We start from the raw sequence: 23,734 nt of genomic DNA, 5'->3' as shown, positions 1-23,734 counted from the left end.
TTATGTAACATTTCTGAGATTGCGTGAAATACGTTACAATGCCATAACGTGGCTGAACACACACGGGTAAAATCAGAAAACGAATTAAGTAAAGTTGAACGGACTACAATCCGGCGGTTCCGTCAGAGGGTCAACACTGACCTGGTCTCGCGAGGCTCCACCATCTCGCGTGTTCACGTCCTGTTACATTGCTAAACGCAAACCTGAAAATGAGGATGGTCTCAGGGGGCTGACAACACTGCCCGACTCCTCCGAGCCACCGAGACCCGCTTCATGCCCCAGCTTCAGCTGATCTGCGACCCGCAGCTCCGTGGCAGCCAACCAGGAAAATGATCCTCTTATTAATCGTCGCCTGCCTTGGAATAACGACACTATTGACATTTCTATTTGCACCCTTTATCAGGTAAAGCGCGCCGTTACACACGCTGCTGTCATCGTCTTATATTATATATATGTGTAAATGATATATATATATATATATTCTTTAATACAGGGTCAATAGCGTATTTGCATGGATGCACGGACGATAACGTTACGGACTTGGCCAGCGGCACCACAATGTGTTCATGTTTCAATATGTATGCGGGGGAGCGGTGTCCTAAATCTATCTAGTCTCTCTGGGAAACTCGGTGCAGCTTTCATTGTATCCACTTTTTTTATTTTAGGTAAAAATTTGATCGGTTATTTAACCTGACACGAATCGGCGAGAAAGTTTGGGTATTTTCCTCCATCAGCAGCAGCTCGGTCGTGGGCGGAGTTGGACCGGTTATGTAGCAGACATTACGCCAGGTGATTGGGTATCGCTCGGCTGTGTGTGTAGTGGCGTGGGTCGTACGACTCGACGTTCGAGCATAATCATTAACCAGATCCATGGGATGTGTGAGGAATAGGCCACATACTGTATCCACGCGTTGACGTGTGCATGACGTAGGCCTGCATGCCCCATTATATTCCTGCCAACTCATTTGCAGGAATACTACTCAAGCAGTAGGTTTGCATAATAGGAAGATGTACTTCTTCAATGATCATTCTAATCATAATGCTCCCTAACTTTGGGCCAGGAGCTATGCGGCCGGTGGGGTGTGTAGGTCTGAAGCCCGGTTGGACGGGAAAACGGTGCTGATCACCGGAGCCAACACCGGGATCGGCAAGGAGACCGCTCTCGACCTGGCGGGGAGAGGTGATGCCCTTTACATTCTCCCGGGGTTTTCTGGCTTTTACCAACTGTTGAAAAATCCCCCAGAGTATTTATAATTACCTTTAAATGTCCTCTCAAAACTGATCGGTTTCATAAGATAATGTGAAACGGCCAACCGGTCCCTTATTTTTCATCAAGCCCCTCGTTTAATCAAAAAATTAAATCCGACTGACTTTTAATTGACCACCAACGTAAGCTATATCTGCGGTCAGGAAATCCCCTGTAGTTCTCCATGGAAACCAAAGACGTTACTAAGGTAACGCGGTCCCTCTGTCCAGGTGCGCGGGTGATCATCGCTTGTCGGAACATGACGAAGGGCGCCAAGGCGCTGGCCAGCATACAGGCCGCGTGCCCCGGTGCCCAGGTCGAGGTCCGCGAGCTGGACCTGGCTGACACCTCCTCCATACGGGCCTTCGCTCAAAAGTTCCTCCAAGGTTTGGCTTTTGATTGGTTGGCTCTTGATGGGTTGGCTCTTGGGGCCGGCCCAATAACACCATTTCAGGATTCGGTTTTCATGTTTTACGTAAAACTGGAAAAAAAGATCATTGCAAAAACAATATAAAAGGCATAATACAATTATATTACTTCAAAGTTCAGAAGTAAAAGTAAAAAAAATGGGAAAAATAAATAGACCATCCAGGACTCTATTACAAAGGTTTCACCTGCTAATATTTGAAGGAAATCTTTAATGTTATCGATACAGGAGTCAGCGCACGTTTGATAATACTAAGGATGTTCATAGAACCAAGTGTCAGGCACTAACAATTGTTCTCCGTATACAGCAAAGATAGCTAGGATAAGATGCTACACCATGTATTACATTATACAGTATATTGAGTGTAATTCCATGAGCGTTCCTGAACGTACGGACGGGTCGGACCAACCGTCCAGTGTTTGTCGGAGCAACTCTGTTAAATAGTTTTCTGTTCCAGAGGTGAGCCAGCTGCACATCCTGATCAACAACGCTGGGGTGATGATGTGTCCCTACATGAAGACCATCGACGGATTCGAGATGCAGATCGGTGTCAACCACCTCGGTGAGAGAGAGAGAGAGAGACCGAGAGAGACCGAGAGAGACCCCGAGAGAGAGAGAGAGAGACCGAGAGAGAGAGACCGAGAGAGAGAGACCAAGAGAGAGAGACCGAGAGAGAGAGACCGAGAGAGAGACAGAGCGAGAGAATGCAAAGATAAGAGCCAGAAGAGTGAGCAGAGCGAGAGAGCGCGTGAGCCAGCTAGGTCTCTATAGCGATGCATGGAGGAGCTGAGAGATGCATTCATGCATGCATTAAAAGACGGATGCAGGGGATGGATGTATATATAGATGGATGGAGAAGATGAGTTACGACAGGGCTAGGTAGACGTAATAGATGTAGTTAGCTTAGTACACAAACCTTTAGGAAGGGTCTGTAATGTTTACTGGATCCGGTTTGAACGGAGCCTGCTCCGAGGTAGGGACACAAAGGGTTGATTCATTGGGGTGGGACAGGATTGGAATCAGAGTTTAGATTCTCTGCCCGGGCCGGGTCGGGCTGATATTTCCCACCACTATCCTCGGGCCGGGTCGGGCCGGGCCTTTGATCGAGCGTTTGTGTTTTTTTTCATTGCTTTATTGGCTTAGTCTGAGAAGAAATCTATGCCATAAACAGAAATATTATAGGCCTTTATTACACGGGTCTTCTCAATGCCGTGGAACCCTCCGTTCACTTGCGTGGGTAGTAGTCCGGTAACTTGTCAACCCCAGCGTCTTCGGTTGCTAAGCGACGTCAACGTCTTTGGCGGACTATTTCTCTGCTGATCAACACTACTAAATTGTAAAAAGACACACCATGTGAATTTATTTTTTCGCTTTGGCAAGTAGCCGTGTAATAAGTGGAATAATGTGAAGAACGTCGCCGGTCATTATCGAAAATAAGCCCCTTCAGGGCGAAGCAAGACACCTCCGCTGCGCGTCAGTGTCCTGTTCGCCCAGTCGGGGCTTTTTTTCCCGATAATGACCGACGTTCTATACATTATTCCTTACATATATATTTAGCAGAGTAGGCCTAAGTAACAAATGTGTACAAAGTTACACATTTATGAAAAAAAATGTCGGGTTGAAATCGGGCTCGGGCTCATAATTACAGCTCATGTGTCGGGCCGGGCCGGGCTCGGACAGAAGGTGCACGGGCTCGGGCCGGGTCGGGCTTGATTTCCTGGGCCCGATCCAAGCTCTTAATTGGAATCAAACGTATGGCAAGTTATAATCCAGATAGGGTGAGTCATCGTTGTACATATCGGACGCACCACGCCGGTGTTTCTCTTGGTCGGCTTGTAGTAAATCAAGAGGGAACTCTCCGTCTCCCCAAGGTTATCATAATTAGATCATATGCATTATAATAGTGCCGTTACCAGGGAAACCACAGGGTAAACAAACAGACTTAGCCGAGTTGAAACTGACTACTAAAATGCCAATTTTCACACGACTAAGTACAAGGCTAGTAGTAGTAGCGGTTAGGGGTTCAACTCCCAGCCAAAAGGTTGTTGGTTCGATTCCCAATCCCCGCAGCCTAACCTGTAGGCATCCTGAAGCAAGAGGCCCCCCTACCTGCACAGAACACCCCCTGTTGGATGAAAGTGACTCCTAACAACTCACCGTGTTGTGACCTACATGTGACAGGTCACTTCCTGTTGACCTCTCTGCTGATTGGCCTGCTGAAGCGAAGTGGGCCGGCGCGCGTGGTGGTGGTCTCGTCGATTGCCCACAACTTCGGCTGGATCCGTTTCCACGACCTCCACAGCCAGGGCAGCTACAACAGCGGCCTGGCGTACTGCCAGAGCAAGCTAGCCAACGTGCTGTTCACCCGCGAGCTAGCGCGCAGACTTAAAGGTACTCCCATAGCACACCTACACATGGCACCTTTCAACAAGCTTCTCACCTCCCACACCCCGTCAACTGCCTCACACACACAAACATTGAACAATGATAAGGATATGTCGGAAATGGGTCAGCCCGGTGGCTCACCGGGTAGAGCACCCGGTTCGAATCCTGCCCGGGGTCCTTTGCTGCATGTCTTCCCCTCTATCTCCCATACCTTCCTCTCTAACTCACTCTATAATAAAGCATAAAAATGCAAAAATAAATCTTAAGCTAAAAGGATATCTCGGAAATTCTTCCTGTTCTACAGTATTTTTGGGGAATATTTATGTACTCCGTAACATGTCATAAACAATAATGCGTCTTTTTTAACTGCTCAACGTTTTGAAAGAGTTTCCCGGCCTAGCGTTCCATGAACGGTCACTTACCTTCTGAGAGGTTAGGCGTTCCGGCTGACTCAAAATACCGGAGTGGATTTCCTCTTTAGGGACGGACCGGACTCTCTGGCCAACAACCGTTGCGTTTTCCACCACAGGTACGAACGTGACGGTGAACTCGCTGCACCCGGGCACGGTCAACTCTGAGCTGACCAGACACTCGACCCTGATGACCATCCTCTTCACAGTCAGCTCCGTCTTCCTCAAGACCCCCCAGGAGGGCGCGCAGACCTCCGTCTACTGCGCCGTGGCGGAGGAGCTCCACGCCATCTCGGGCAAGCACTTCAGGTCAGCCGCCGACCGGGGTCGATGGGCCAACCTTCATGGATGTCTTGACTTGTGGGCTAGGCTAATGGCTAACTGTTATGGATGACTCAAGCTTGTGGGCTAGGCTAATGGCTAACTGTTATGGATAACTCAAGCTTGTGGGCTAGGCTAATGGCTAACTGTTATGGATGACTCAAGCTTTTGGGCTAGGCTAATGGCTAACTGTTATGGATAACTCAAGCTTGTGGGCTATGATAATGGCTAACTGTTATGGATGACTCAAGCTTATGGGCTAGGCTAATGGCTAACTGTTATGGATGACTCAAGCGTGTGGGCTAGGCTAATGGCTAACTGTTATAGATAACTCAAGCTTATTGGCTAGGCTAATGGCTAACTGTTATGGATAACTCAAGCTTATGGGCTAGTCTAATGGCTAACTGTTATGGATGACTCAAGCTTGTGGGCTAGGCTAATGGCTAACTGTTACGGATGACTCAAGCTTGTGGGCTATGATAATGGCTAACTGTTATGGATGACTCAAGCTTGTGGGCTAGGCTAACTGTTATGGATGACTCAGGCTTGTGGGCTAGGCTAATGGCTAACTGTTATGGATGACTCAAGCTTATGGGCTAGGCTAATGGCTAACTGTTACGGATGACTCAAGCTTGTGGGCTAGGCTAATGGCTAACTGTTATGGATGACTCAAGCTTATGGGCAAGGCTAATGGCTAACTGTTACGGATGACTCAAGCTTGTGGCCTAGACCAATGGCTAACTGTTACGGATTACTCAAACTTTTAGGCTAATGGCTAACTGTTACGGATGACTCAAACTTTTAGGCTAATGGCTAACTGTTACGGATGACTCAAGCGTTTAGGCTAATGGATAGCTGTTACGGATGACTCAAGCGTTTAGGCTAATGGCTAGATGTTACGGATGACTCAAGCGTTTAGGCTAATGGATAGCTGTTACGGATGACTCAAGCGTTTAGGCTAATGGCTAGATGTTACGGATGACTCAACTTTTGGCCTAGGCTAATGGCTAACTTATGGATGACTCAAGCCTGTGGGCTAGGCTAATGGCTAACTGTCACGGATGACTCAAGTTTGTGGGCTAGGCTAATGGCTAACTGTTATGGATGGCTAAACCTTGCGGGCTACGGTAATGGTTAGCCGTTACATATATTTAATCAAGTAATCAAGTAATAAAAAACTAAATCGGTTTATTAGCCTACAGCTCGATAAGGCATCATTAGCAGTTAGCATTAGCTTTACCATTGCCCTCAATCAGTTACAGTATCATAGGGCCATACAATCCCTAACCCTAGCCCCCCAAAAGAGCAAGGAAAAACTCCCTTAATGATCAAGGAAGGAACCTTGAGAAGGAAGGCAGCGTTGATGACTAACTCCTCCTCCTCGTGGGTTTCAGTGACTGCTCCCCTGCCTTCGTGGCTCCCCAGGGCCGGAGCGAGGAGACGGCCAGGAGGCTGTGGGATGCCAGCTGTGAGAACCTGGGCATTGAGTGGGATTGATGATGGATATCTGTTGAAACCGCCATCACCCTCCTCCTTAGCCCCCTCCTTCACCCTTCATCGACCATCTTGGTTCTAAAGGTTAAGGCTTCGTTATGGTTCCAAGTGGACTCAACGCAATGACCACGCAGTCGTTAATCTGTTTTGGTTCTGCTTCGATTTTACTTCGAGGTTTACGTTAGCGGACCAATCACAGCCCTTGCTGCTGCGTCTCCTCGACACAAGGTTACACTTTTTGGGATGCGCACGTCAGGCCCTTGCGGTGGACGCAAGGAGGGTCCGCAAACCCACTTGCATTGCGTCAACATAAAACCATAACTTAGCCTTTAGCTGGTTGCGGAATGCAGAGTTCCAAAATGTCATCGGGGCGAATGAGGCCCACTTCGTTAGTTTCGTGCTTATGAGGGTTCAGCCGCTGGGTACTATGGCGACAGGAGTACAATGCCCATAATGTGAAGATTTTTGTAATAATGAAGTTATAATAACACAATAATGTATTTTTGTGGGGGAGATGCCATGACTTGCTATGTGCAAATTTATCGAGTTAGTGTGACTCCAGATGTATATCTTTTGTGACGATGTGATGCCGATATGGTGGAGTTGGTGTAGGATACTGTGTGGTGGTCAAACCAGGGTTAACACCAAGCCTATTCATTTCATTTCCTTTTCAAAACTTTTCATTTGTTTCTTAAAGTTCCTCCAGGCTCTGTAGCCACAGCACACCGTTTAGTACCGGCTTTTTAAATAAAACGACATACAAGTCATTCTTATGGTTTCCTTAACCAAGAAATATAAAACATCATTGTCAATGTAGATCATGGACAATGTTGATGGATTATATAGACAGGGAGAGTTCCCATAGTTTAAAACAAAAATAAGAAGCAGGCCCTAGCAAAAAATCCAAAACAGGACCATTTTGAGTTTTCAGGTTACTGGAGGAAGTCTTCATTCCAAGGTTTTAATATTTACAGTTTTGGTTTTCTATACAGACTTATGTTGGACTTTTCAGCATTCACCACAAGCACAGCTGCCAAACTTTTTACAGTCGCTGGTGTTTTATATACTAGATGTACATGCCTTTTACTAGACCAACATTCATGTTCAGAGTTGAATGTTTACATTTGATGTAAATAAACAGATCTGTTGCTAAAAGTGTTTCTTTACTTCTTGAACTTGAGATGATTTGAATTACAGTTTTGATTTGATGCAAATCAGGATAACGGGAGCAGGACAGAAATTGGACAATTTACGATTTTCTTGGCTGTTATAAAAAACCAACCTCTTGCTTTCAAAAGTAGATGTGTTACTATTGGTTTGAATGTTATGCCCCGCACACTTGGACACCAAATGTAAATTTTTAGAGAAGGAGCAAATGGAAAATTGTGATTGGTTATTTTAAAGCTGTGGTTCCAACAATGTGAAATGAATGGTAAATGACTAATGTATATGTATTCTGGAAACAAGAACTGGTTAAATAATGCAATAGTGGACCGACAAATGGCACAACTTGTCATGGGTTCTACAAGACTGATTTTATTCCATAGGACTTTTTTTTTTACAATTATTGTTAACAATTTCAAATGGCTGACATGATGCCGAAAATAAAAATATTTATTACACAGTTTATTTAATGATATATATTTACAATTGTTGGGAAAACAGTCATTATTCATATCACCAGAAATGTCATCCACGCAGTGATGAAAATCAAAACAAATCAACCTACTAATTATTTACATCCAAGCAACTATTAAAGTGCGGCAGTGTTGAGCAAACGGTCCATAATAAGCAAGTGGGCCGCCATTTTCTCAAATTTGGGACTCTTTAGCACTTAATCACAGCAACGAGAGATTTAATTCGCTGAGTTAAGCCGAGGATCACAAGAAAGGCAACTGTTTAAAACTTCCAACAAATGTCTGAACTTCACCTCACATGACAAAAAGAGAACAAATGGCGTCCTTCTCTTCTCCCGCTCAATGGCTCTCGAGCTAACAGGGCTAACGGCAGTTGGAGCAGTAACTTTATAGATTGTCCAGATAAAAAAATGTGAATATTGTAACTACAAAGCATTTGGAAAGGAGATTTTGGGGAGCAAATCGGCACAGTGACGGGTATTTAAACATGAAAGTGTTGAACATTTATCGCACACAACATGAATCCCTTTTTTAGAGAAAAGGCTTGTCACATTTCATGTGTTTAGCAGTTGACCGACTCGCACATGGATTTAGTTTTATACTGACCTTATTTATTCCCTAATGTGCTGACGTACATTAAACTGATTAATAAAATATGTATATACACAAAACTATAATGGCGATCGTTGTTTGACAGCTAGCACAATTTAGCTATTTTAATTGAGCTAGATTGAATCTCAAGAAACACTTTCTCTAAAGGTTCCCTTTAAGTATCCTACAGTTGAAAAATATTGTGTGATCCTCTGCATCCTGACAGTTCCCCAAATACTGAAGTCATGATTCACTCTTCATAAGAGAAGCCATAGAAATAAGAAACGTTTAGCAACACGCAACCCATTTTGCTACCCAAGTTGTTGGCTTTTTTTGTGTGTGTGTGTGTGTGTGCTTCACAGCCGGTTCCAAACTCCACTCAAATGAAAAAACACCTCCGCCAAAAAGGCCCAGAATAACAGAACACAAAATGGAGGACGAGCTGCAGCCCTTTACAACAAGGACCTCAGCAGCGTTCTTTACTCTCCTCAAGGCAATAATTATATCTTCCCTTTTTGGCTGAGGTAGGCGGGGAAATACTTGTTGTGGGTTGGTGCGACACCTGTGGATACAGCCGCTCTCCTCTTAGCGTCTCTTAGCTTCGAGCGGTTGTGAAAAGAAAAAAAACGGTAGCAGCTGACGAGAAGGAATCAGCAGAATATAGGGTTGGAACGGGACCCGGAAGAAACTAAAGCACAGTGGTGAAGGCTCCGCGGACACCGTCAGCTGGAAGGAGAGCGGCAGAACCCCCATGGGTTCTGGGTGTAGAATCACCGAGACCTGCTGGCGGTCCCAGCGGGGGTACTGCCGCCCCGCAGTGAGAGGTCGGTATTGGGTTGGCTGCGGACGCTCACTGACCGCGTTGCGTCGTTGAATCGAACTCTCCATAAATATCCAAAAACATCTTCAAAACGTACCCAGTCATGTGTGCATGACTCATTTTTACCCCCCTCAGAAAAAACTCTACTGCACATTAAGAGTTCCCACTTTAAAAGCACACTTATCTGGCGTTGGGTCGGTTCTGCCGTTGCTGGGGGCTTTTGTTTTGGTGCTCCGAGAGCCAGCGGTCGCAGATGTTCCGCATGACCGAGTCCGAGGCGCCCTCGGCGGCCTGCAGCACGTCCTGGACCCGGGGGCGGGCCTGTCCCGGGTCCAGCTTCACCGCCTGCAGGTAGGCCTGCCGCAGCCGCCCGCACAGCAGGTGGGCCTTGACCTGGAGAGACACGAGACACAGCGCTCAGAGACACTGGGCTACAGCCCGCTGCAGCAGGGGGGGAAGGGGAGACACACAGACGGGCGTGGCACTGAGAAGCAGGGCGGGGGGGTTAGTCGCCGTCTTGCTCAAGGATGCCTACAGGTTGGGCTTCAGACGGTTAGCAATCAAACCCGGATAAAACGTTCAATCGGCTGGGAGATGAATAGCACTGTCCTGGATGTGTCTACCGTTCCTTTGAATGTTTTTGTGTTATTAATAACCTTGCTATTCTTGTATGACAGGTTCCTACAGCTACTCTACCCTCTGTTCCGTTGTGTCTCCAGAAACGAGGTCGTGAAGCTCTTGGAAGTTTCACAGAGCTTCTGTGGATCGTGCTGGAGCTGTTTGTCCAAACCGTCACATGTCCGTCTCCGGAGGAAGGCGCCGTCTGCAGCATGACTCAGCAGAGACTACAACGCAGACCCGTTCTTCACAGTCTGACCGGAGCCAGACCCGGTCCCAGAGACCACCAGCGTCCTTTAGGGGGTGAGGGGGCCAGACCTGGTCCCAGAGACCCACCTGGTCCTTTAGGGGGTGAGGGGGCCAGACCTGGTCCCAGAGACCCCCAGCGTCCTTTAGGTGGTGAGGGGACCAGACCTGGTCCCAGAGACCCACCTGGTCCTTTGTAGGGGGTGAGGGGGCAAGACCTGGTCCCAGAGACCCACCTGGTCCTTTAGGGGGTGAGGGGGCCAGACCTGGTCCCAGAGACCCCCAGCGTCCTTTAGGGGGTGAGGGGGCCAGACCTGGTCCCAGAGACCCACCTGGTCCTTTAGGGGGAGAGGGGGCCAGACCTGGTCCCAGAGACCCTCCTGGTCCTTGAGGGGGTGAGGGGGCCAGACCTGGTCCCAGAGACCCTCCTGGACCTTTGTAGGGGGAGAGGGGGCGTCCGGGGACTGAGCTGTGTTCCCCTTCATCATGAGGACAGTCTGACCAAGGCTTCCCTCCAGGAGGACAGGAAGTGGAAAAATTAGCCGCACTGTGCTGTCGTTTCTTCGCGGTACGTCCACGCTGCATTATGTGGATTCTGAGGTTTATCGGAACATTTGGGACCAGCCATAGTTGAAACAAACCAAGCTTTTCTTCGTTCTTCTTCGTTAAAACTGAAAGAATATGGGCCTTCTGGCTACATCAAAAGGAGTTATCTGTGACTGACTGCGTAGTGTTAGAAGCCGTAAAAAATGAAGGGAATGAGAATTACTCGGAATTGGACTATGACTGAAACGGTTTCAATCTAATTATGTCACAAGGTCTCAGTTCTCATCCCTGACGTGATCTGAATAAAGTCTTACCTTGTTCTCCGGGCTCTTGATTTCAGAGATGAGAACTTCCAACTCCTTGGCCTGGAAATAGAAAAAGGCCAGTTTATTGTCACACCAAAAGTTAAAGGTTATACGTTACTTATGTCTAAGGTCTGTTTGATGGGCCTTCTTCACCTAGCAGCCATCGCTAACCGGGTCGGGGAACTGGAAGTAGGGCTGGGCGATATATAGATATTTAAAATATATCGATATTTAAAATATATCGATATTTTTTCAAACGCGATATGGAACGAGACCATATCGTCAACATCGATATAATTTCATTTGCGTTGAAATGACAGGACATTTGTTCCAAATAACAGCAGTTTCGAACCGCGCCTGCCGCCTGCTATTTCGTAACTCTGCTTATGCCCCCCCCGCTCTGCTTCTGGCTCACACACACAGTGACACACACCCCGCCCCCCTGCCGAGGACGCCGGCACAAGCGGCTCCGAGGAGCTTGTTTGCAAGCGAAAGACCAACGGCTCCATAGTATGGAAATGGTTTGGATATAAGGTGCAACCAAAGGGTTGCAATTCTGTGCATAATATTCCGGAGGCGCCCACATCTTTTGTCCGTGATATTATAATGTTCTCAAATACGAAGCGGAGGCAGTGTCTAGTCCACGGTTTATTCAACCATCAAACTGTATTAAATTCTGAAGGGTAGGAATAGTAATGGTAAATCCAAACGGTAGGTAGGTATAGTAATAACGGTAACTCCAAAGTAACATAAAACATAAGTCGTTACGCAGTCGTTACGATTCATAATATTTCGGAGGCGCACAGCTTTTGGCCGTGATATTATATATTATAATGTTCTCAAATACGAGGCGGAGGCAGTGTCTAGTCCACGGTTGATTCAACCATCAAACTGTACTCAATTCCGAACGGTAGGAATATTAAATTCCTGTTGACAAATATCGATATTTATCTTGTATCGATATTCTGCTTGAAGATATCGAGATGTGACTTTTGGTCCATATCGCCCAGCCCTAACTGGAAGCATAATTTCCCGTATTTTCCGTTAACGACAACGGGGCAATAACGAGTTTCTGAACCCGGAATAGCGAGACAGAGTTGGCTATTCCATCCATGTGAAACAGAAGTTTCTAAATCTGCACTGCTGACAAGCGATTGGGGAAATCGCAAGCAACTGAGAACACAGCGTTTGGTCATTGCCGGGCATCGTCTCGCCTCTGGTTCTGAAAAACAAACCACCACGCCCGTTTCCTGCTGACTGGTCGAGCAGGTAACGGGAAGGGGTTTTGTTTTGATTTTGAGAACCGGAGGCGCGCAAGACTACTAGCCTCCGGTTCTCAAAAGCGAAATGAAACACCACGCCCGTTTCCTGCTCTGGATCTCTGTGGTGATCTGGGCTGGTTGCGTCTCTCTATTTACTTGTCCTCTGGTAAAGACCGGGCCACTCACGTCGGCGGGGGGCTTCTCGGCCACCGACAGGCAGCTGAGGACGATGGCGTCGCCGTCGTTCTTGGTGGCCGTCCCCGACTCGCCCACGCACTTTAGCAGCTGTCGGATGGCCGCGTACTGCCGCTGCCGCACCAGCCGCTGGCCCGCACGCACGTACACCGCCTGGGCGTCCAGCTGGAAGTCCTGGAGGGACGGGGAGGGAGTAAGGGAGGGAGCAAGAAAGGAGGAAGGGGGGAAGGAAGGTTTGATTCCTTGATGGTTAATTGGTCGTTTCATTGATGTTTAATTGGTTGTTTCACTGATGTTTAATTGGTTGTTTCATTGATCCATTGATGTGTAATTGGTACCTGGATGATTCTGTAGACGATGCCAAAGCCCTCCTCGATGTTCTTACCGCCCAGCATCACCTGGAAACACTCAGCAGGTGAGTCACGGCCCACAGTGATGAGCCACACGCACACACACACACACACACACACACACACACCAGGACCTGTCTGAAACTAAGTCGCAGTACTTGGTGTAGGAGTACTTATTTAAGGAATATATTCACTTTCTCAACAGGCAAACAGCAGCACCAGCACAAATACATAAATAAACCCCACTTAGGTCCCTTGCAACTCCCTTTGGATTAAAGCACCCACTCAATAACCAGGAGTGAAATGTGAACGGTAACACCGAACCGTCCCTGAGTCAGTCGTCATGGTGAGGGGCTCACCCTGCAGGCCACCTCCGCCTTCATCTGGGTGCCCCCGAACAGGGTGGGGGGGGCGCTGGGGGAGCCCGTCGCCGTGGGGACGGGGGAGTGGGCGGCGGCCTTGGAGGCGGCGGCCTCGCAGCGGTGGAGGAAGCGGGTCACCTCCAGCTGCAGCTCCACGGTGTTCATGTGCCTGGAGGACACAGAGTCACGTTAGGAACCCGTCACCTGGTCCTGGGGAGCTCAACACCATAGCTTAGCATAGCATAGCTTAGCATAGCATAGCTTAGCATAGCATGGCTCTAACACTGCAGAGCTCATGTGCCTGGAGGACACAGTCACGTTAGGAACACGTCACCTGGTCCTGGGGGGCCGAACAGCATAGCTTAGCATAGCATAGCTTAGCTTAGCATAGCATGGCTCTAACACTACAGAGCTCATGTGCCTGGAGGACAGAGTCACGTTAGGAACCCGTCACCTGGTCCTTGGGAGCTGAACAGCATAGCATAGCTTAGCATAGCATAGCTTAGCATAGCATAGCATAGCATAGCTCTAACACTGCAGAGCTCATGTCCCTGGAGGACACAGGATCACATGAGGAACTATGTCACCTGGTCCTGGGGAGATTAACAGCATAGCATAGCATAGCATAGCATAGGAGAGGAGAGGGGAGGGGTGGGGAGGAGAGGGGAGGAGAGGGGAGGAGAGGAGAGGGGAGGAGAGGGGAGGGAGGGGAGGGGAGGAGAGGAGAGGGGAGGGGTGGGGAGGAGAGGGGAGGAGAGGGGAGGGGAGGAGAGGGGAGGAGAGGAGAGGGGAGGGGTGGGGAGGAGAGGGGAGGAGAGGGGAGGGGAGGAGAGGAGAGGGGAGGGGAGGAGAGGAGAGGGGAGGGGAGGAGAGGAGGGGGGGGAGGGGAGGGGAGGAGAGGGGAGGGGAGGGGAGGAGAGGAGGGGGGGGAGGGGAGGAGAGGAGAGGGGAGGGGAGGGGAGGGGAGGAGAGGGGAGGAGAGGGGAGGAGAGGGGAGGGCGCTCTGACCTGGACACGTCGCTGGATGACATGGGCTTCCTGAAGGAGGAGACTGGGGACCTCCTCCGGGCCGCCGACCCCCGGCCCTGCTGCTCCTGCAGGTACGTCCTCAGGTGCTCCTTGGCCCGGACCAGCCAGCGCTGAGCGGGGTCAGGGGGTCAAAGGTCAGCGTCACACCAGTGGAAGCGGATGTACAAATGGGCCCCTGGCGCCATGTTGGCCGCTGCCTTTTCCGCCCATTGATAATGTGGGTTTTTTTTCACGATTTATTTTTGCACTTTATGCTTTATGATAGAGAGTGAGATAGACAGGAAGGTATGGGAGAGAGAGGACCTGCAGCAAAGGGCCACAGGCAGGAATCGAACCCGGGTCGCTCCAGTAAAGACTTTAATGGTACGTGCTCTACCTGATGAGCCACCCCATTGGTAACGGTTAACGTGTGGGAGATCCAACCGCGTCCCGATATATATTTTATATTTTCTAAACATAGTCAGCGCTCTTGACTGCATGGAATGACCCCCGTGTTTTACAGTGCATTTCATAAATGAACCAGAGTGAAACTGTACGACTGAAAACCTGCACCATTGGCACTTGGGTCTCTGGCTGTGACCCTACAGGACCAGCGCTGTGTTCTCATACCCCGGGGGGAGGCAGACCTACCTGCTGCTCCCCCAGCTGAGTGTAGGACTGGGCCCCGTGGGAGAAGAACCGGATGCAGGTCATGGCAGCCCGCACGTGATCCTAGGGCACAGGTGAGGAGAAGAGAACACAGGTGAGAACACAGGTAAAAAACAAAGGTGAGGAAACAGGCGAGGACAGGTAAATACAGGTGAGAATACAGATGAAGACACAGGAAAATGTACTTACTCAAGTGAACACCATTCACACCATGCTTTTTGACCGCCGATTAATTTATACATTTCTTACTGCTCATCCACCCATTTCAATCACTCAAAGTCAACTAAGTCGATCTGACTAGTACCGCTCGATCTCACTATTCACATACAAAAGAAGATTGTCCATCTTTTGATACATGCATGCAGAAATGACACGAATGAATTCCCTATCCCGCGTTCCCCCCCCACCTCAGCTCTCCCCTCCACACCCAGGCAGCCCTGAGGGGGCGTCTCACCTTCATGAACTTCTGCAGCTGGTACAGCGTGTGGAAGTGGCGCCTCCGCTGCAGCAGCTGGCAGGAGGCGATGAGGTAGCGGCTGCAGACCTCCAGCCCCGGGTCCAGGCTCTCCAGCAGAACCTGCAGCGTGGCCAGGGCGCCCCGCTCCAGGCTGGGCTGCAGGACCCCCTCCAGGAACACCTCGTCGGGACACTCCTGGAGGACCAGGTCCATCGGAGGTCAACTACAAGTCCTGACCGAGTTCAACTAGCAGAGGTCAACTAGAAGTCTATCAGAGTTAATCTAGAAGTTATCAGGGTTAAACTAGGAAGTCTGTCAGGGTTCAACTAGAAGTTATCAGAGTTCAACTAGAAGTCCATCAGAGTTCAACTAAAAGTCTGGTCAGAGTTCAACTAGAAGTCCGTCAGAGTTCAACTAAAAGACTGGTCAGCGTTCAACTAGAAGTCTGTCAGAGTTCAACTAAAAGACTGGTCAGAGTTCAACTAGAAGTTCATCAGAGTTCAACTAGAAGTCTGGTCAGAGTTCAACTAGAAGTCCGTCAGAGTTCAACTAGAAGTCCGTCAGGGTTCAACTAGGAGTCCGTCAGGGTTCAACTAGAAGTCTGTCAGAGTTCAACTAGAAGTCTGTCAGGGTTCAACTAGAAGTCTGTCAGAGTTCAACTAGAAGTCTGTCAGGGTTCAACTAGAAGTCCATCAGAGTTCAACTAGAAGTCCGGTCATAGGTCAACTTGTTTTCATTTGCGCTTGTTATCTTACAGCGTACTCGCTTGTTTTCATGTGCGCTCATAAGCTTGTTGCCTTATCATCTTAAAGCGAACTAGCTTGTTTTTCGGGTGTGCTTAGTAGCTTGTTGTTGTTGCGTGCTAACGGCTCTCGACAGGGCATTGAAACGCGTCACATCCCGACAGGTTGCTCCCCCGGTGTGGGGGGGTGCAGAGCTAGCTCCGGCCCCCCGGGCCGCCCACCTTGCTGAGCAGGTGGCTCAGGGCGTCCCTCATGCGGCCGTGGCGCATGTAGAAGCAGACGAGCGCCAGGTGCGTCCCGTAGGAGGTCAGGTAGTGCAGCACCTCCTGGTGGAGCCGGGGGTCCGGGGCGGGGGGGTCCGGGCGCTCCGCCGCGCCCGGGTCCGACAGGACCTCCTCCAGTTCCCGTAGCGACGCCAGGATGTCCTCGCTGAACGGCTGTGGGAGGCACGCGCACGGAGACAGGTAAACACACGCACGTAAACACACGTGTAAACGCACGCACGTAAACACACACACACACACACACACACACACACGTAAATGCACTTGCGGACACGCACGCACGCACATGTAGACATGCACGCGCAAACATATTGACGTCTACACGCATACCTAGAGTCAAGCACGCAGGCACGCACGCACACACACGTAGTTACACGCACACGCCTATGTACGTCGCACCCATTCGTATGGATGTAATCACACACATGCAGATACACACACACACACACATATATGCACGTACACACACATACCTACAGTTAAGCACGCAGGCACGCACAGACGTGTGTACAACACCAGTTGATTGACATGCCGGTTGTCAGAGGAATTTCCTCGTTACATAACTTGGCTTCAGCCACACTTGCAGACTGAATGTCCCAAGGTTCCTTATGGAACATCATGGACACCATCCGCCTCACGGTGCCAGGGGCGGCCGGAGCCCTGGGTACATCGGGGGCAACAGACTGCAAGGGGCCCCACAGAGCCCCGCCCCCATAGTGGCCACGCCCCCACAGAGCTCCGCCCCCAACATGTGAGACACTAAACAATAGTCTAGTTTTTATGTCGATTTTGTTATTTTACCTTCACACCTTTATTTCATTTTTAGATTAATCTATTTTTATATTAGACATAAATATAGCTGTTATTTATTTTTTTTATATTTTGTTTCATCTTGGCTGGGAAACTTTCAGGAAACATCATGAAAATAAAATGTACCTATATGTTATGTTACTTGATATTCCATTATGTACTATTGATTACTTGATGCGTTTCATTTATATATTGTGTATGATTGCATTATTTTGTTTTATTTATTGCCCATAACATGTTACGCAATCTATGTTTTTTGTGTTTGAAGGGCACAATATAAAAGTAAACTTGCCTCGTCAGACAGATCAATCATCTATCTATCATGATCCAAACAAAACGTTTGATCTTTAATACCGCAACCGACCACATGGGCCTCGTCCCCCGAGCTGCCATCTCTGCCCTTAGCGAGCTGACAGATGGCTGGGTGTGTGTGTGACGTTGTGGGGCTCCTTCAGGTCTGTCAGCCTGCGTTCTACGCCCCGGGCCTGGCGTGTTCCTCCATCGGAGACAACGTGCCACAAGAGAGCGCCTGACAGAAGGAGGGCCCTTGAAGACTGGAGCGTCTGTCTTACCCGCCCCTGGGCCAGCCCTGAGTGCCCTCACACATAACACCTCTCCCCCCCCGCCACCCGCAGAAGCCCGCTATCTGGAGGGAATCAGCACCACGCCGAAGAGGATAACACCCGACGATTAGGATGTAAAAGGGGCGAAACCTTTCAGAGCACTATTCTAAGCATGGTGGCCGTTCAAAAAGCGTGAATTCTGTGGGATTATACAATGAGCAATGAAGGTGTCAGCCATCGAAAGACAGACCGAACACCGTTCGGTTTCAGCCCAGCAACCTAAACCCTGACAATGGGGATGTGCCGGAAGATACATAAACACATTAAAGCCATACCTATAGACACACCAAAGGTTAAACTTCTGCAGGAATGAATTTCAGCCACAGGCCACCGCTAGGGACATGTTCATCCATGAAGTTAACACGAAGAGTTAACGTGTTGAAACAAAGCTGACTTATCACGCCAACCCCTCAGAGGGACCCCGTCCTGAAGACTGCTTCCAGGTGGCGGGGTGCTACCTCAGGTCACCACGTCAGGGTACAGCTCGAACCCGGAGCCGGCAGAACCCATGTGCCTGCTAACTCTGCGCGCTAAAGGCTCAGTTATGGTCCCACCGTGTCGACGCCACGCAAGGGCCACGCAGACGCTTCGACGCAGTCGCAAACCTGTTTTGGCTCTGTGTCAGGTTTTAGTGAGCCGACCAATCACAGCCCTCGTCGCCTCGACGCAAGGTAAACATTTTCGGGAGGCGCACGTCACGCCCTTCCGGTGGACTCAAGGAGGGTCCGCAAGCGTGTAATGGGTCCGTTAACCCCCTCGCGCTGCGTCGACGTGGAACCATAATTAGACCTTGACTCTGCGAGTGAACACCTGTCCTAACAGTGTGGGGGCGTGGCCTTTCCATGGAGGGATGTGGCCTTACCATGGAGGGGCGGGGCCTCAGCGTGGTTTCCAGCTGCTGGACGATCTCCTGCAGCAGTGGGGGCCCCAGGCTCAGCTGGTTCCGGTCCAGAGGCGGCTTCAGGACCCGGGAGAAGCGCTCGCGGGCGGCCGACAGCCGGCCCGCCTTCAGGAAGGCCATGCCCCAGGCGTGCCACACCCCGCTGGGGTCCAGACCGCTCTTAGTGGACACCTGGTGGTGGTGGGGGGGAGGAGGGACATGGCTTCAGACTGGAGCCCCCGGGGGAGGGGGACGGTGTTGTTGTGGGTGGGAGGAGGGACATGGTTTGGAGGACAGGAGATCTTCATGAGGAGAACATGCTGGGACCCACCTCCACGGCCAGCTGGTAGTGCTCGGCCTCCAGGAGCTGGTTCCTGAGGCGGGCGATGGCGGGGGTCTCCAGGAGGTCCTCCAGGGAGGGGATGGGCCGGTACTTGGCCCTCACCAGGATCTTCAGCACGTCCACCTTACTGACGAAGCTGAGGAGGGGAGGGACGGAGAGGGGTTCCCGGTGAAATGAGAACTCCACTTCAGACTTGTTCCGATACCAGCATCGGAAGTGCCTCCGATACTGCCTAAAATTAGGTATAATTTAAAGTTTTTTTGTAAGTCTATGCGCGGACCCGATACCATCACAAGACTAGCTCATTTACTACACAGGCGGAGAACATCACAAACACGTTCGCTGCTATGCTTCGTTCATTAACGGTCGGAGGTGGAAAGTCGGAATGGGAAACGTGTCATCTCCGACCTACGTGTGTTCGCGCTACCAAGTCGGAAAAACATGGCTGCATTGACACTTTATTACAAGGATACAAATGTATTATTCTTATAAATGTAATGTTAACGTACACGATCTAGTTCTGAAAAAAACATTTTGTCGACAGTAAGTGAACCAACTATACATTGCCGTCATCGTAAGAGAACCCTTCTCTAAGAACCAGTGCTATTAGATGATACAATGCTTGATAGTGTATCGGTAAATAAACACTCAAGTTCAGGGATGGGAAAGGAAAGAAAATGGTATCAGACCATCTCTACACCACTTGACCAACAAATAAAAAAAAATATCACGAATAACAAAACATAAATTCTGCATTATATATACTTATGCTGAAAAGAACCCCATTTCCCAGCATGCCCCTCACCTGTCACACAGGGGCAGGTCGCTGCTGCGGCCGTCCTTGACGAACATGAGCTTGGCGCTGAAGAGCAGCCGCTTCATGACGTCCGTCAGCAGGCCCGCGTCCACCTCCGCGTGGTCCAGTTTACGGGACAGGGCGCGGCAGTGGCCAATCAGCTGCTGGCCGCACTCTGATTGGTCGCTGTGCAGAGACAGGATGGCCACACAGAGGTGGGCGCTGGGGGCCTGGGAGAGGGAGGAGAGGGAGGAGCAGGAGGAGAGGGAGGAGAGGGAGGAGCAGGAGGAGAGGGAGGAGAGGGAGGAAGGGGAGGAGAGGGAGGAGAGGGAGGAGGAGAGGGAGGAGGGGGAGGAGCGGGAGGAGGAGAGGAGGAGAGGGAGGAGAGAGAGGAGGAGAGGAGGAGAGGAGAGGGAGGAGAGGAGGAGAGGAGGAGAGGGAGGAGGGGGAGGAGAGGGAGGAGGAGAGGAGGAGAGGGAGGAGAGGAGGAGAGGGAGGAGAGGTTGGAGGAGCAGGAGGAGAGGGAGAAGGAGAGGGAGGAGAGGGAGGAGCAGGAGGAGGAGAGGGAGGAGGAGCAGGAGGAGAGGGAGGAGAGGAAGGAGGAGAGGGAGGAGGAGCAGGAGGAGAGGGAGGAGGAGAGGGAGGAGAGAGAGGAGAGGGAGGAGAGGAGGAGAGGAGGAGCAGGGGGTGTGGGGAGGTGTGGGTTAGATAAAGATGAAGGCACAGCAGCGCGGCGTTCTACCCAAGGGCGTAGGAGGGGACGTGTCCTCTCCGTCCCCTCCCCATCTGTGGTCTTTGACCTCCAGTCTTAACGAGCTCCTCACAGGAAGCAGCCAGCTCCTCACAGGAAGCAGCCAGCTCCTCACAGGAAGCTGTCACCGATCAGTTATGCAGTCATTCAGTTGGGATTGAAAGAGGAGGCGGACCTGCTCGAAGTAGAACTCGCTCCTCAGCAGCTGGTTCTCCGCGGGCCTGGAGCTGAGCCGGACCTGCCGTTGGACCACCTCCGGGAGGGTGAGCACGCAGTCCTCCCCTGAGCCTGAGCCTGGGGACCCCACTGCTGGGAGGAGACCCACAGGATAGACCATTAAGACACAACATAGACCAGGCCACGTCATTAACGCACAATACTCACATACTCACAGATACACACATGCATAATGATTTGTGTCCAATTAAAAACCACTACTTTAAAACACAGAATAAAAGGCTATAGTTACCTTCAGCTTCTTCCAGTTCATCATCAGAACTATAAAAAATAAAACACAAGAAGACAAAATGTCAGAATATCAAATCATGCCAACCGACATTTACCAGTAACGGAACAGCGCCATCTCTGGTGGGGAGCTGCCTCACAGCCGACCTCTGTGATTGGCTGAACTAGGGCAGTGTACTTTCCCTGAGCCCCTGAACACAGTGTACAGTAGGTGACAGCGTGTGTCCCTGTGTGTGTCTGCAGCTGTCCTCAGGTCTGCTCCAGGGTCAGGTTACCGCATTGTGCGTCAACGGATGGCATCGCGGAGGGACCAGCCAGGATGCACGCACACACACAGCAACACACTCAATGACATGCACACCCATAAACATATAAAGATACACTGACGTGCAGTCACACGGAAACTCAAATGCCACACAAACAGACACACACACACACACACGCCATACATTTCCAGATGAACTCTTCAACCTTCCTCCTGTATTTTGTGGTTAAATTTACATTTAAGACACACACACACACACACACACGCACACACACAACAGAGTAGTTTGTGACGGGGCGTGTGTCGATCAAGTTGTGTTTGAGGGTGGCTGGGTTCTTACTCGCAGTGGAAGTAGGCGTAGCACTGGTCGCAGACGCGCGCCCCCTCCTCCCCGCTGCCCTCGACCTCCATCTTGTGCTCCGAGCACGCCTGGCACACCAGCCGGCCGCAGCGCCGGCAGTGGTGCCGCCGGTTGAACTGCACAGAACGGAGGGGTTGGACTTCTTCAACATTTACACTCTCCTCGAGCGCTTGCTCTAACAGATTTTCTAACCCCTTTGGATTCCCTTCGTTAATGTTACGACGTATTCTGATGAGACTTGTGTTGAACGCCGAAATACGAAAACACGTTCCAATTTTTTTGTTTTTTGTCTGCAAACAGGAAGTGACATCACGGGGCCTCCCCCTCACCATGGTGAAGCGCTCCCGGCTGCAGACCATGCAGCTGTCCTGCTGGGTGTCCGGGACCCAGTCCCTTCGGGCGGGGGGGTGCGGCGGGGGCTGGAACTGCCCCTCGGCCCGCCTGCTACGCCCCGCCGACGCCCGGTCGCGCTCCGTGCTGTTGGTGGAGGAGGTGCGCGTGGGGGTGCTTCCTGCGAAGGGGTAGAGGGGGACACAGCAGAAGCCCGGGGCGGTGAGCATTCACCCAGAAGGGGGCTCCGGTGAATCGGGGTGCACGTCGATAACAAGGAGGGGGCAGTCTCGCTCACGGTGGGACCTACAGCGGAGGGCTGCAGACATCCGGGAATCCAAGGGGGACCCGGGAATAGGAGGATCTGGGTTTAGTGGGACATGGGTTTAAGGGGACCTGGGAAGAGGGGACATGGGTTTGAGGGGGGAGGGAACTGAGTATAGGGGAACCTGGGTTTGTTGGGACCTGGGTTTTTGGGGGACCAGAATTTAGAGGGATCTGGGGTTTAGTGAGTCTTGGGTAGAGGGGACCTGGGTATAAGGGGACCTGGATTTAGGGGGACCTGGTATAGGGGGACCTGGGTATAGGGGGACCTGGTATAGGGGGACCTGGTATAGGGGGACCTGGGTTTTGGGGGGTCCTGGTTTAGGGGGACCTGGTTTAAGGGGACCTTGGTTTGAGGAGACCTGGTTCTTACCGGTGGAGTCGGCAGGGGAGTCTGGCCTGCAGGGGTAGGAGGAGTCCTGGGCCGGACACTGGAGCAGTCCATCCTGCAGGCTCAGCACAGAGTCTAGAGATGAACCAGATACACACGAGGACTTCATATAACGTCACTTAAAGAGGTCAAACTCTATCCTATTATACAGTTATATATATCATATTAACACCTAGAACAAACACTTCCAAACAGCGCGTGAATGAGCACGCGCACACACAGACACACACAGGCAAACACACACACAGACAGACACACAAACCAACTAACTATAAACTATGATTATATAAATGCTAAACACCTGAAAGTTACAGTTTCTTGCAAACCTTGTACTGTATTATAGAAAAATGTGGGATTTTAATCTGTTCTATAACAGAGGTACTTGAGTTTAGGCAACACTGATGAATAGGACTCGACCCCATGCACTTCCTTCCGGTTCTCGTTACATCTGCTGAGTCAGTGTGAAAAAATCAGGGTTGGTGAGTCCAGATAGACTGTGACTCAGTGTGCGTACACTGGGTGTACCCTGGGTGTTCACTGTGTGTACGTGTGTGTTTGTACGTACGTGTGTATGTGTACGTGTGTAGGTATGTGCACACTGTGTTGACCGTGGCGTGTGCTGAATGTGTGTGCGCACAGACTGTGTGCGCGCACAGACTGTATGTGCGCTGACTGTGTGTGCGCTGAATGTGTGCGGTTGTGCGTTTGGTTGTGCGTGCGGTTGCTTTCAGTTGTGCGTGCGGTTGTGTGAGCCTGCGATTGTGCGTGCAATGACTGTACGTGCGGTTGTGTGTGCGCTGACTTTATGTGTGTGCGCTGACTGAATGTGTGTGCGCTGACTGAATGTGTGTGCGCTGACTGAATGTGTGTGCGCTGACTGTGCGTGCATGCGCTGACTGAATGTGTGTGCGCTGACTGTGCGTGCGTGCGCTGACTGAATGTGTGTGCGCTGACTGTGCGTGCTTGCACTGACTGAATGTGCGCTGACTGAATGTGTGTGCGCTGACTGAATGTTCGTG

At 50.5% G+C, this 23,734-nt stretch overlaps 2 protein-coding genes across 3 annotated transcripts in view; one reads left to right on the top strand and one right to left on the bottom strand.

The window, feature by feature from the left end:
• Positions 1-196: 196 nt before the first annotated feature.
• On the top strand, positions 197-7,423 carry rdh12 (retinol dehydrogenase 12). Of its 2 annotated transcripts, none has more exons than XM_079752882.1 (7): positions 197-403; positions 1,065-1,180; positions 1,477-1,632; positions 2,131-2,235; positions 3,855-4,064; positions 4,588-4,777; positions 6,184-7,423. In XM_079752882.1, the coding sequence occupies exons 1-7, from the start codon at positions 330-332 to the stop codon at positions 6,284-6,286; spliced, it is 954 nt and encodes a 317-aa protein (XP_079609008.1). In that variant the 5' UTR covers positions 197-329; the 3' UTR covers positions 6,287-7,423. The 2 variants fall into 2 exon arrangements, with proteins under 2 accessions (XP_079609008.1, XP_079609007.1); XM_079752881.1 differs by having other exon boundaries at positions 1,062-1,180.
• Positions 7,424-7,812: 389 nt separating this feature from the next.
• Positions 7,813-23,734, bottom strand: part of zfyve26 (zinc finger, FYVE domain containing 26) — a 46,174-nt gene continuing 30,252 nt past the window's right edge. The window contains exons 27-43 of the mRNA XM_079752560.1: positions 22,698-22,790; positions 22,000-22,181; positions 21,650-21,786; positions 21,049-21,077; positions 20,755-20,888; positions 19,838-20,058; positions 19,021-19,168; positions 18,672-18,881; positions 16,314-16,529; positions 15,347-15,544; positions 14,875-14,955; positions 14,224-14,354; positions 13,213-13,384; positions 12,842-12,901; positions 12,495-12,677; positions 11,056-11,106; positions 7,813-9,724 (exon numbers count right to left, since the gene is read on the bottom strand). Of these exons, the coding sequence (XP_079608686.1) occupies positions 9,512-9,724; positions 11,056-11,106; positions 12,495-12,677; positions 12,842-12,901; positions 13,213-13,384; positions 14,224-14,354; positions 14,875-14,955; positions 15,347-15,544; positions 16,314-16,529; positions 18,672-18,881; positions 19,021-19,168; positions 19,838-20,058; positions 20,755-20,888; positions 21,049-21,077; positions 21,650-21,786; positions 22,000-22,181; positions 22,698-22,790 (2,459 nt within the window). The 3' untranslated portion in view covers positions 7,813-9,511. The remainder of the gene's footprint in view (positions 9,725-11,055; positions 11,107-12,494; positions 12,678-12,841; positions 12,902-13,212; positions 13,385-14,223; positions 14,355-14,874; positions 14,956-15,346; positions 15,545-16,313; positions 16,530-18,671; positions 18,882-19,020; positions 19,169-19,837; positions 20,059-20,754; positions 20,889-21,048; positions 21,078-21,649; positions 21,787-21,999; positions 22,182-22,697; positions 22,791-23,734) is intronic.

The sequence above is a fragment of the Pollachius pollachius genome (genome assembly GCF_949987615.1).
Source record: "Pollachius pollachius genome assembly, chromosome: 15".
In the NCBI taxonomy this organism is placed as follows: domain Eukaryota; kingdom Metazoa; phylum Chordata; class Actinopteri; order Gadiformes; family Gadidae; genus Pollachius; species Pollachius pollachius.
The sequence above is the reverse complement of the archived record's forward strand: the minus strand, read 5'-3'. Positions and strand labels throughout refer to the sequence as shown.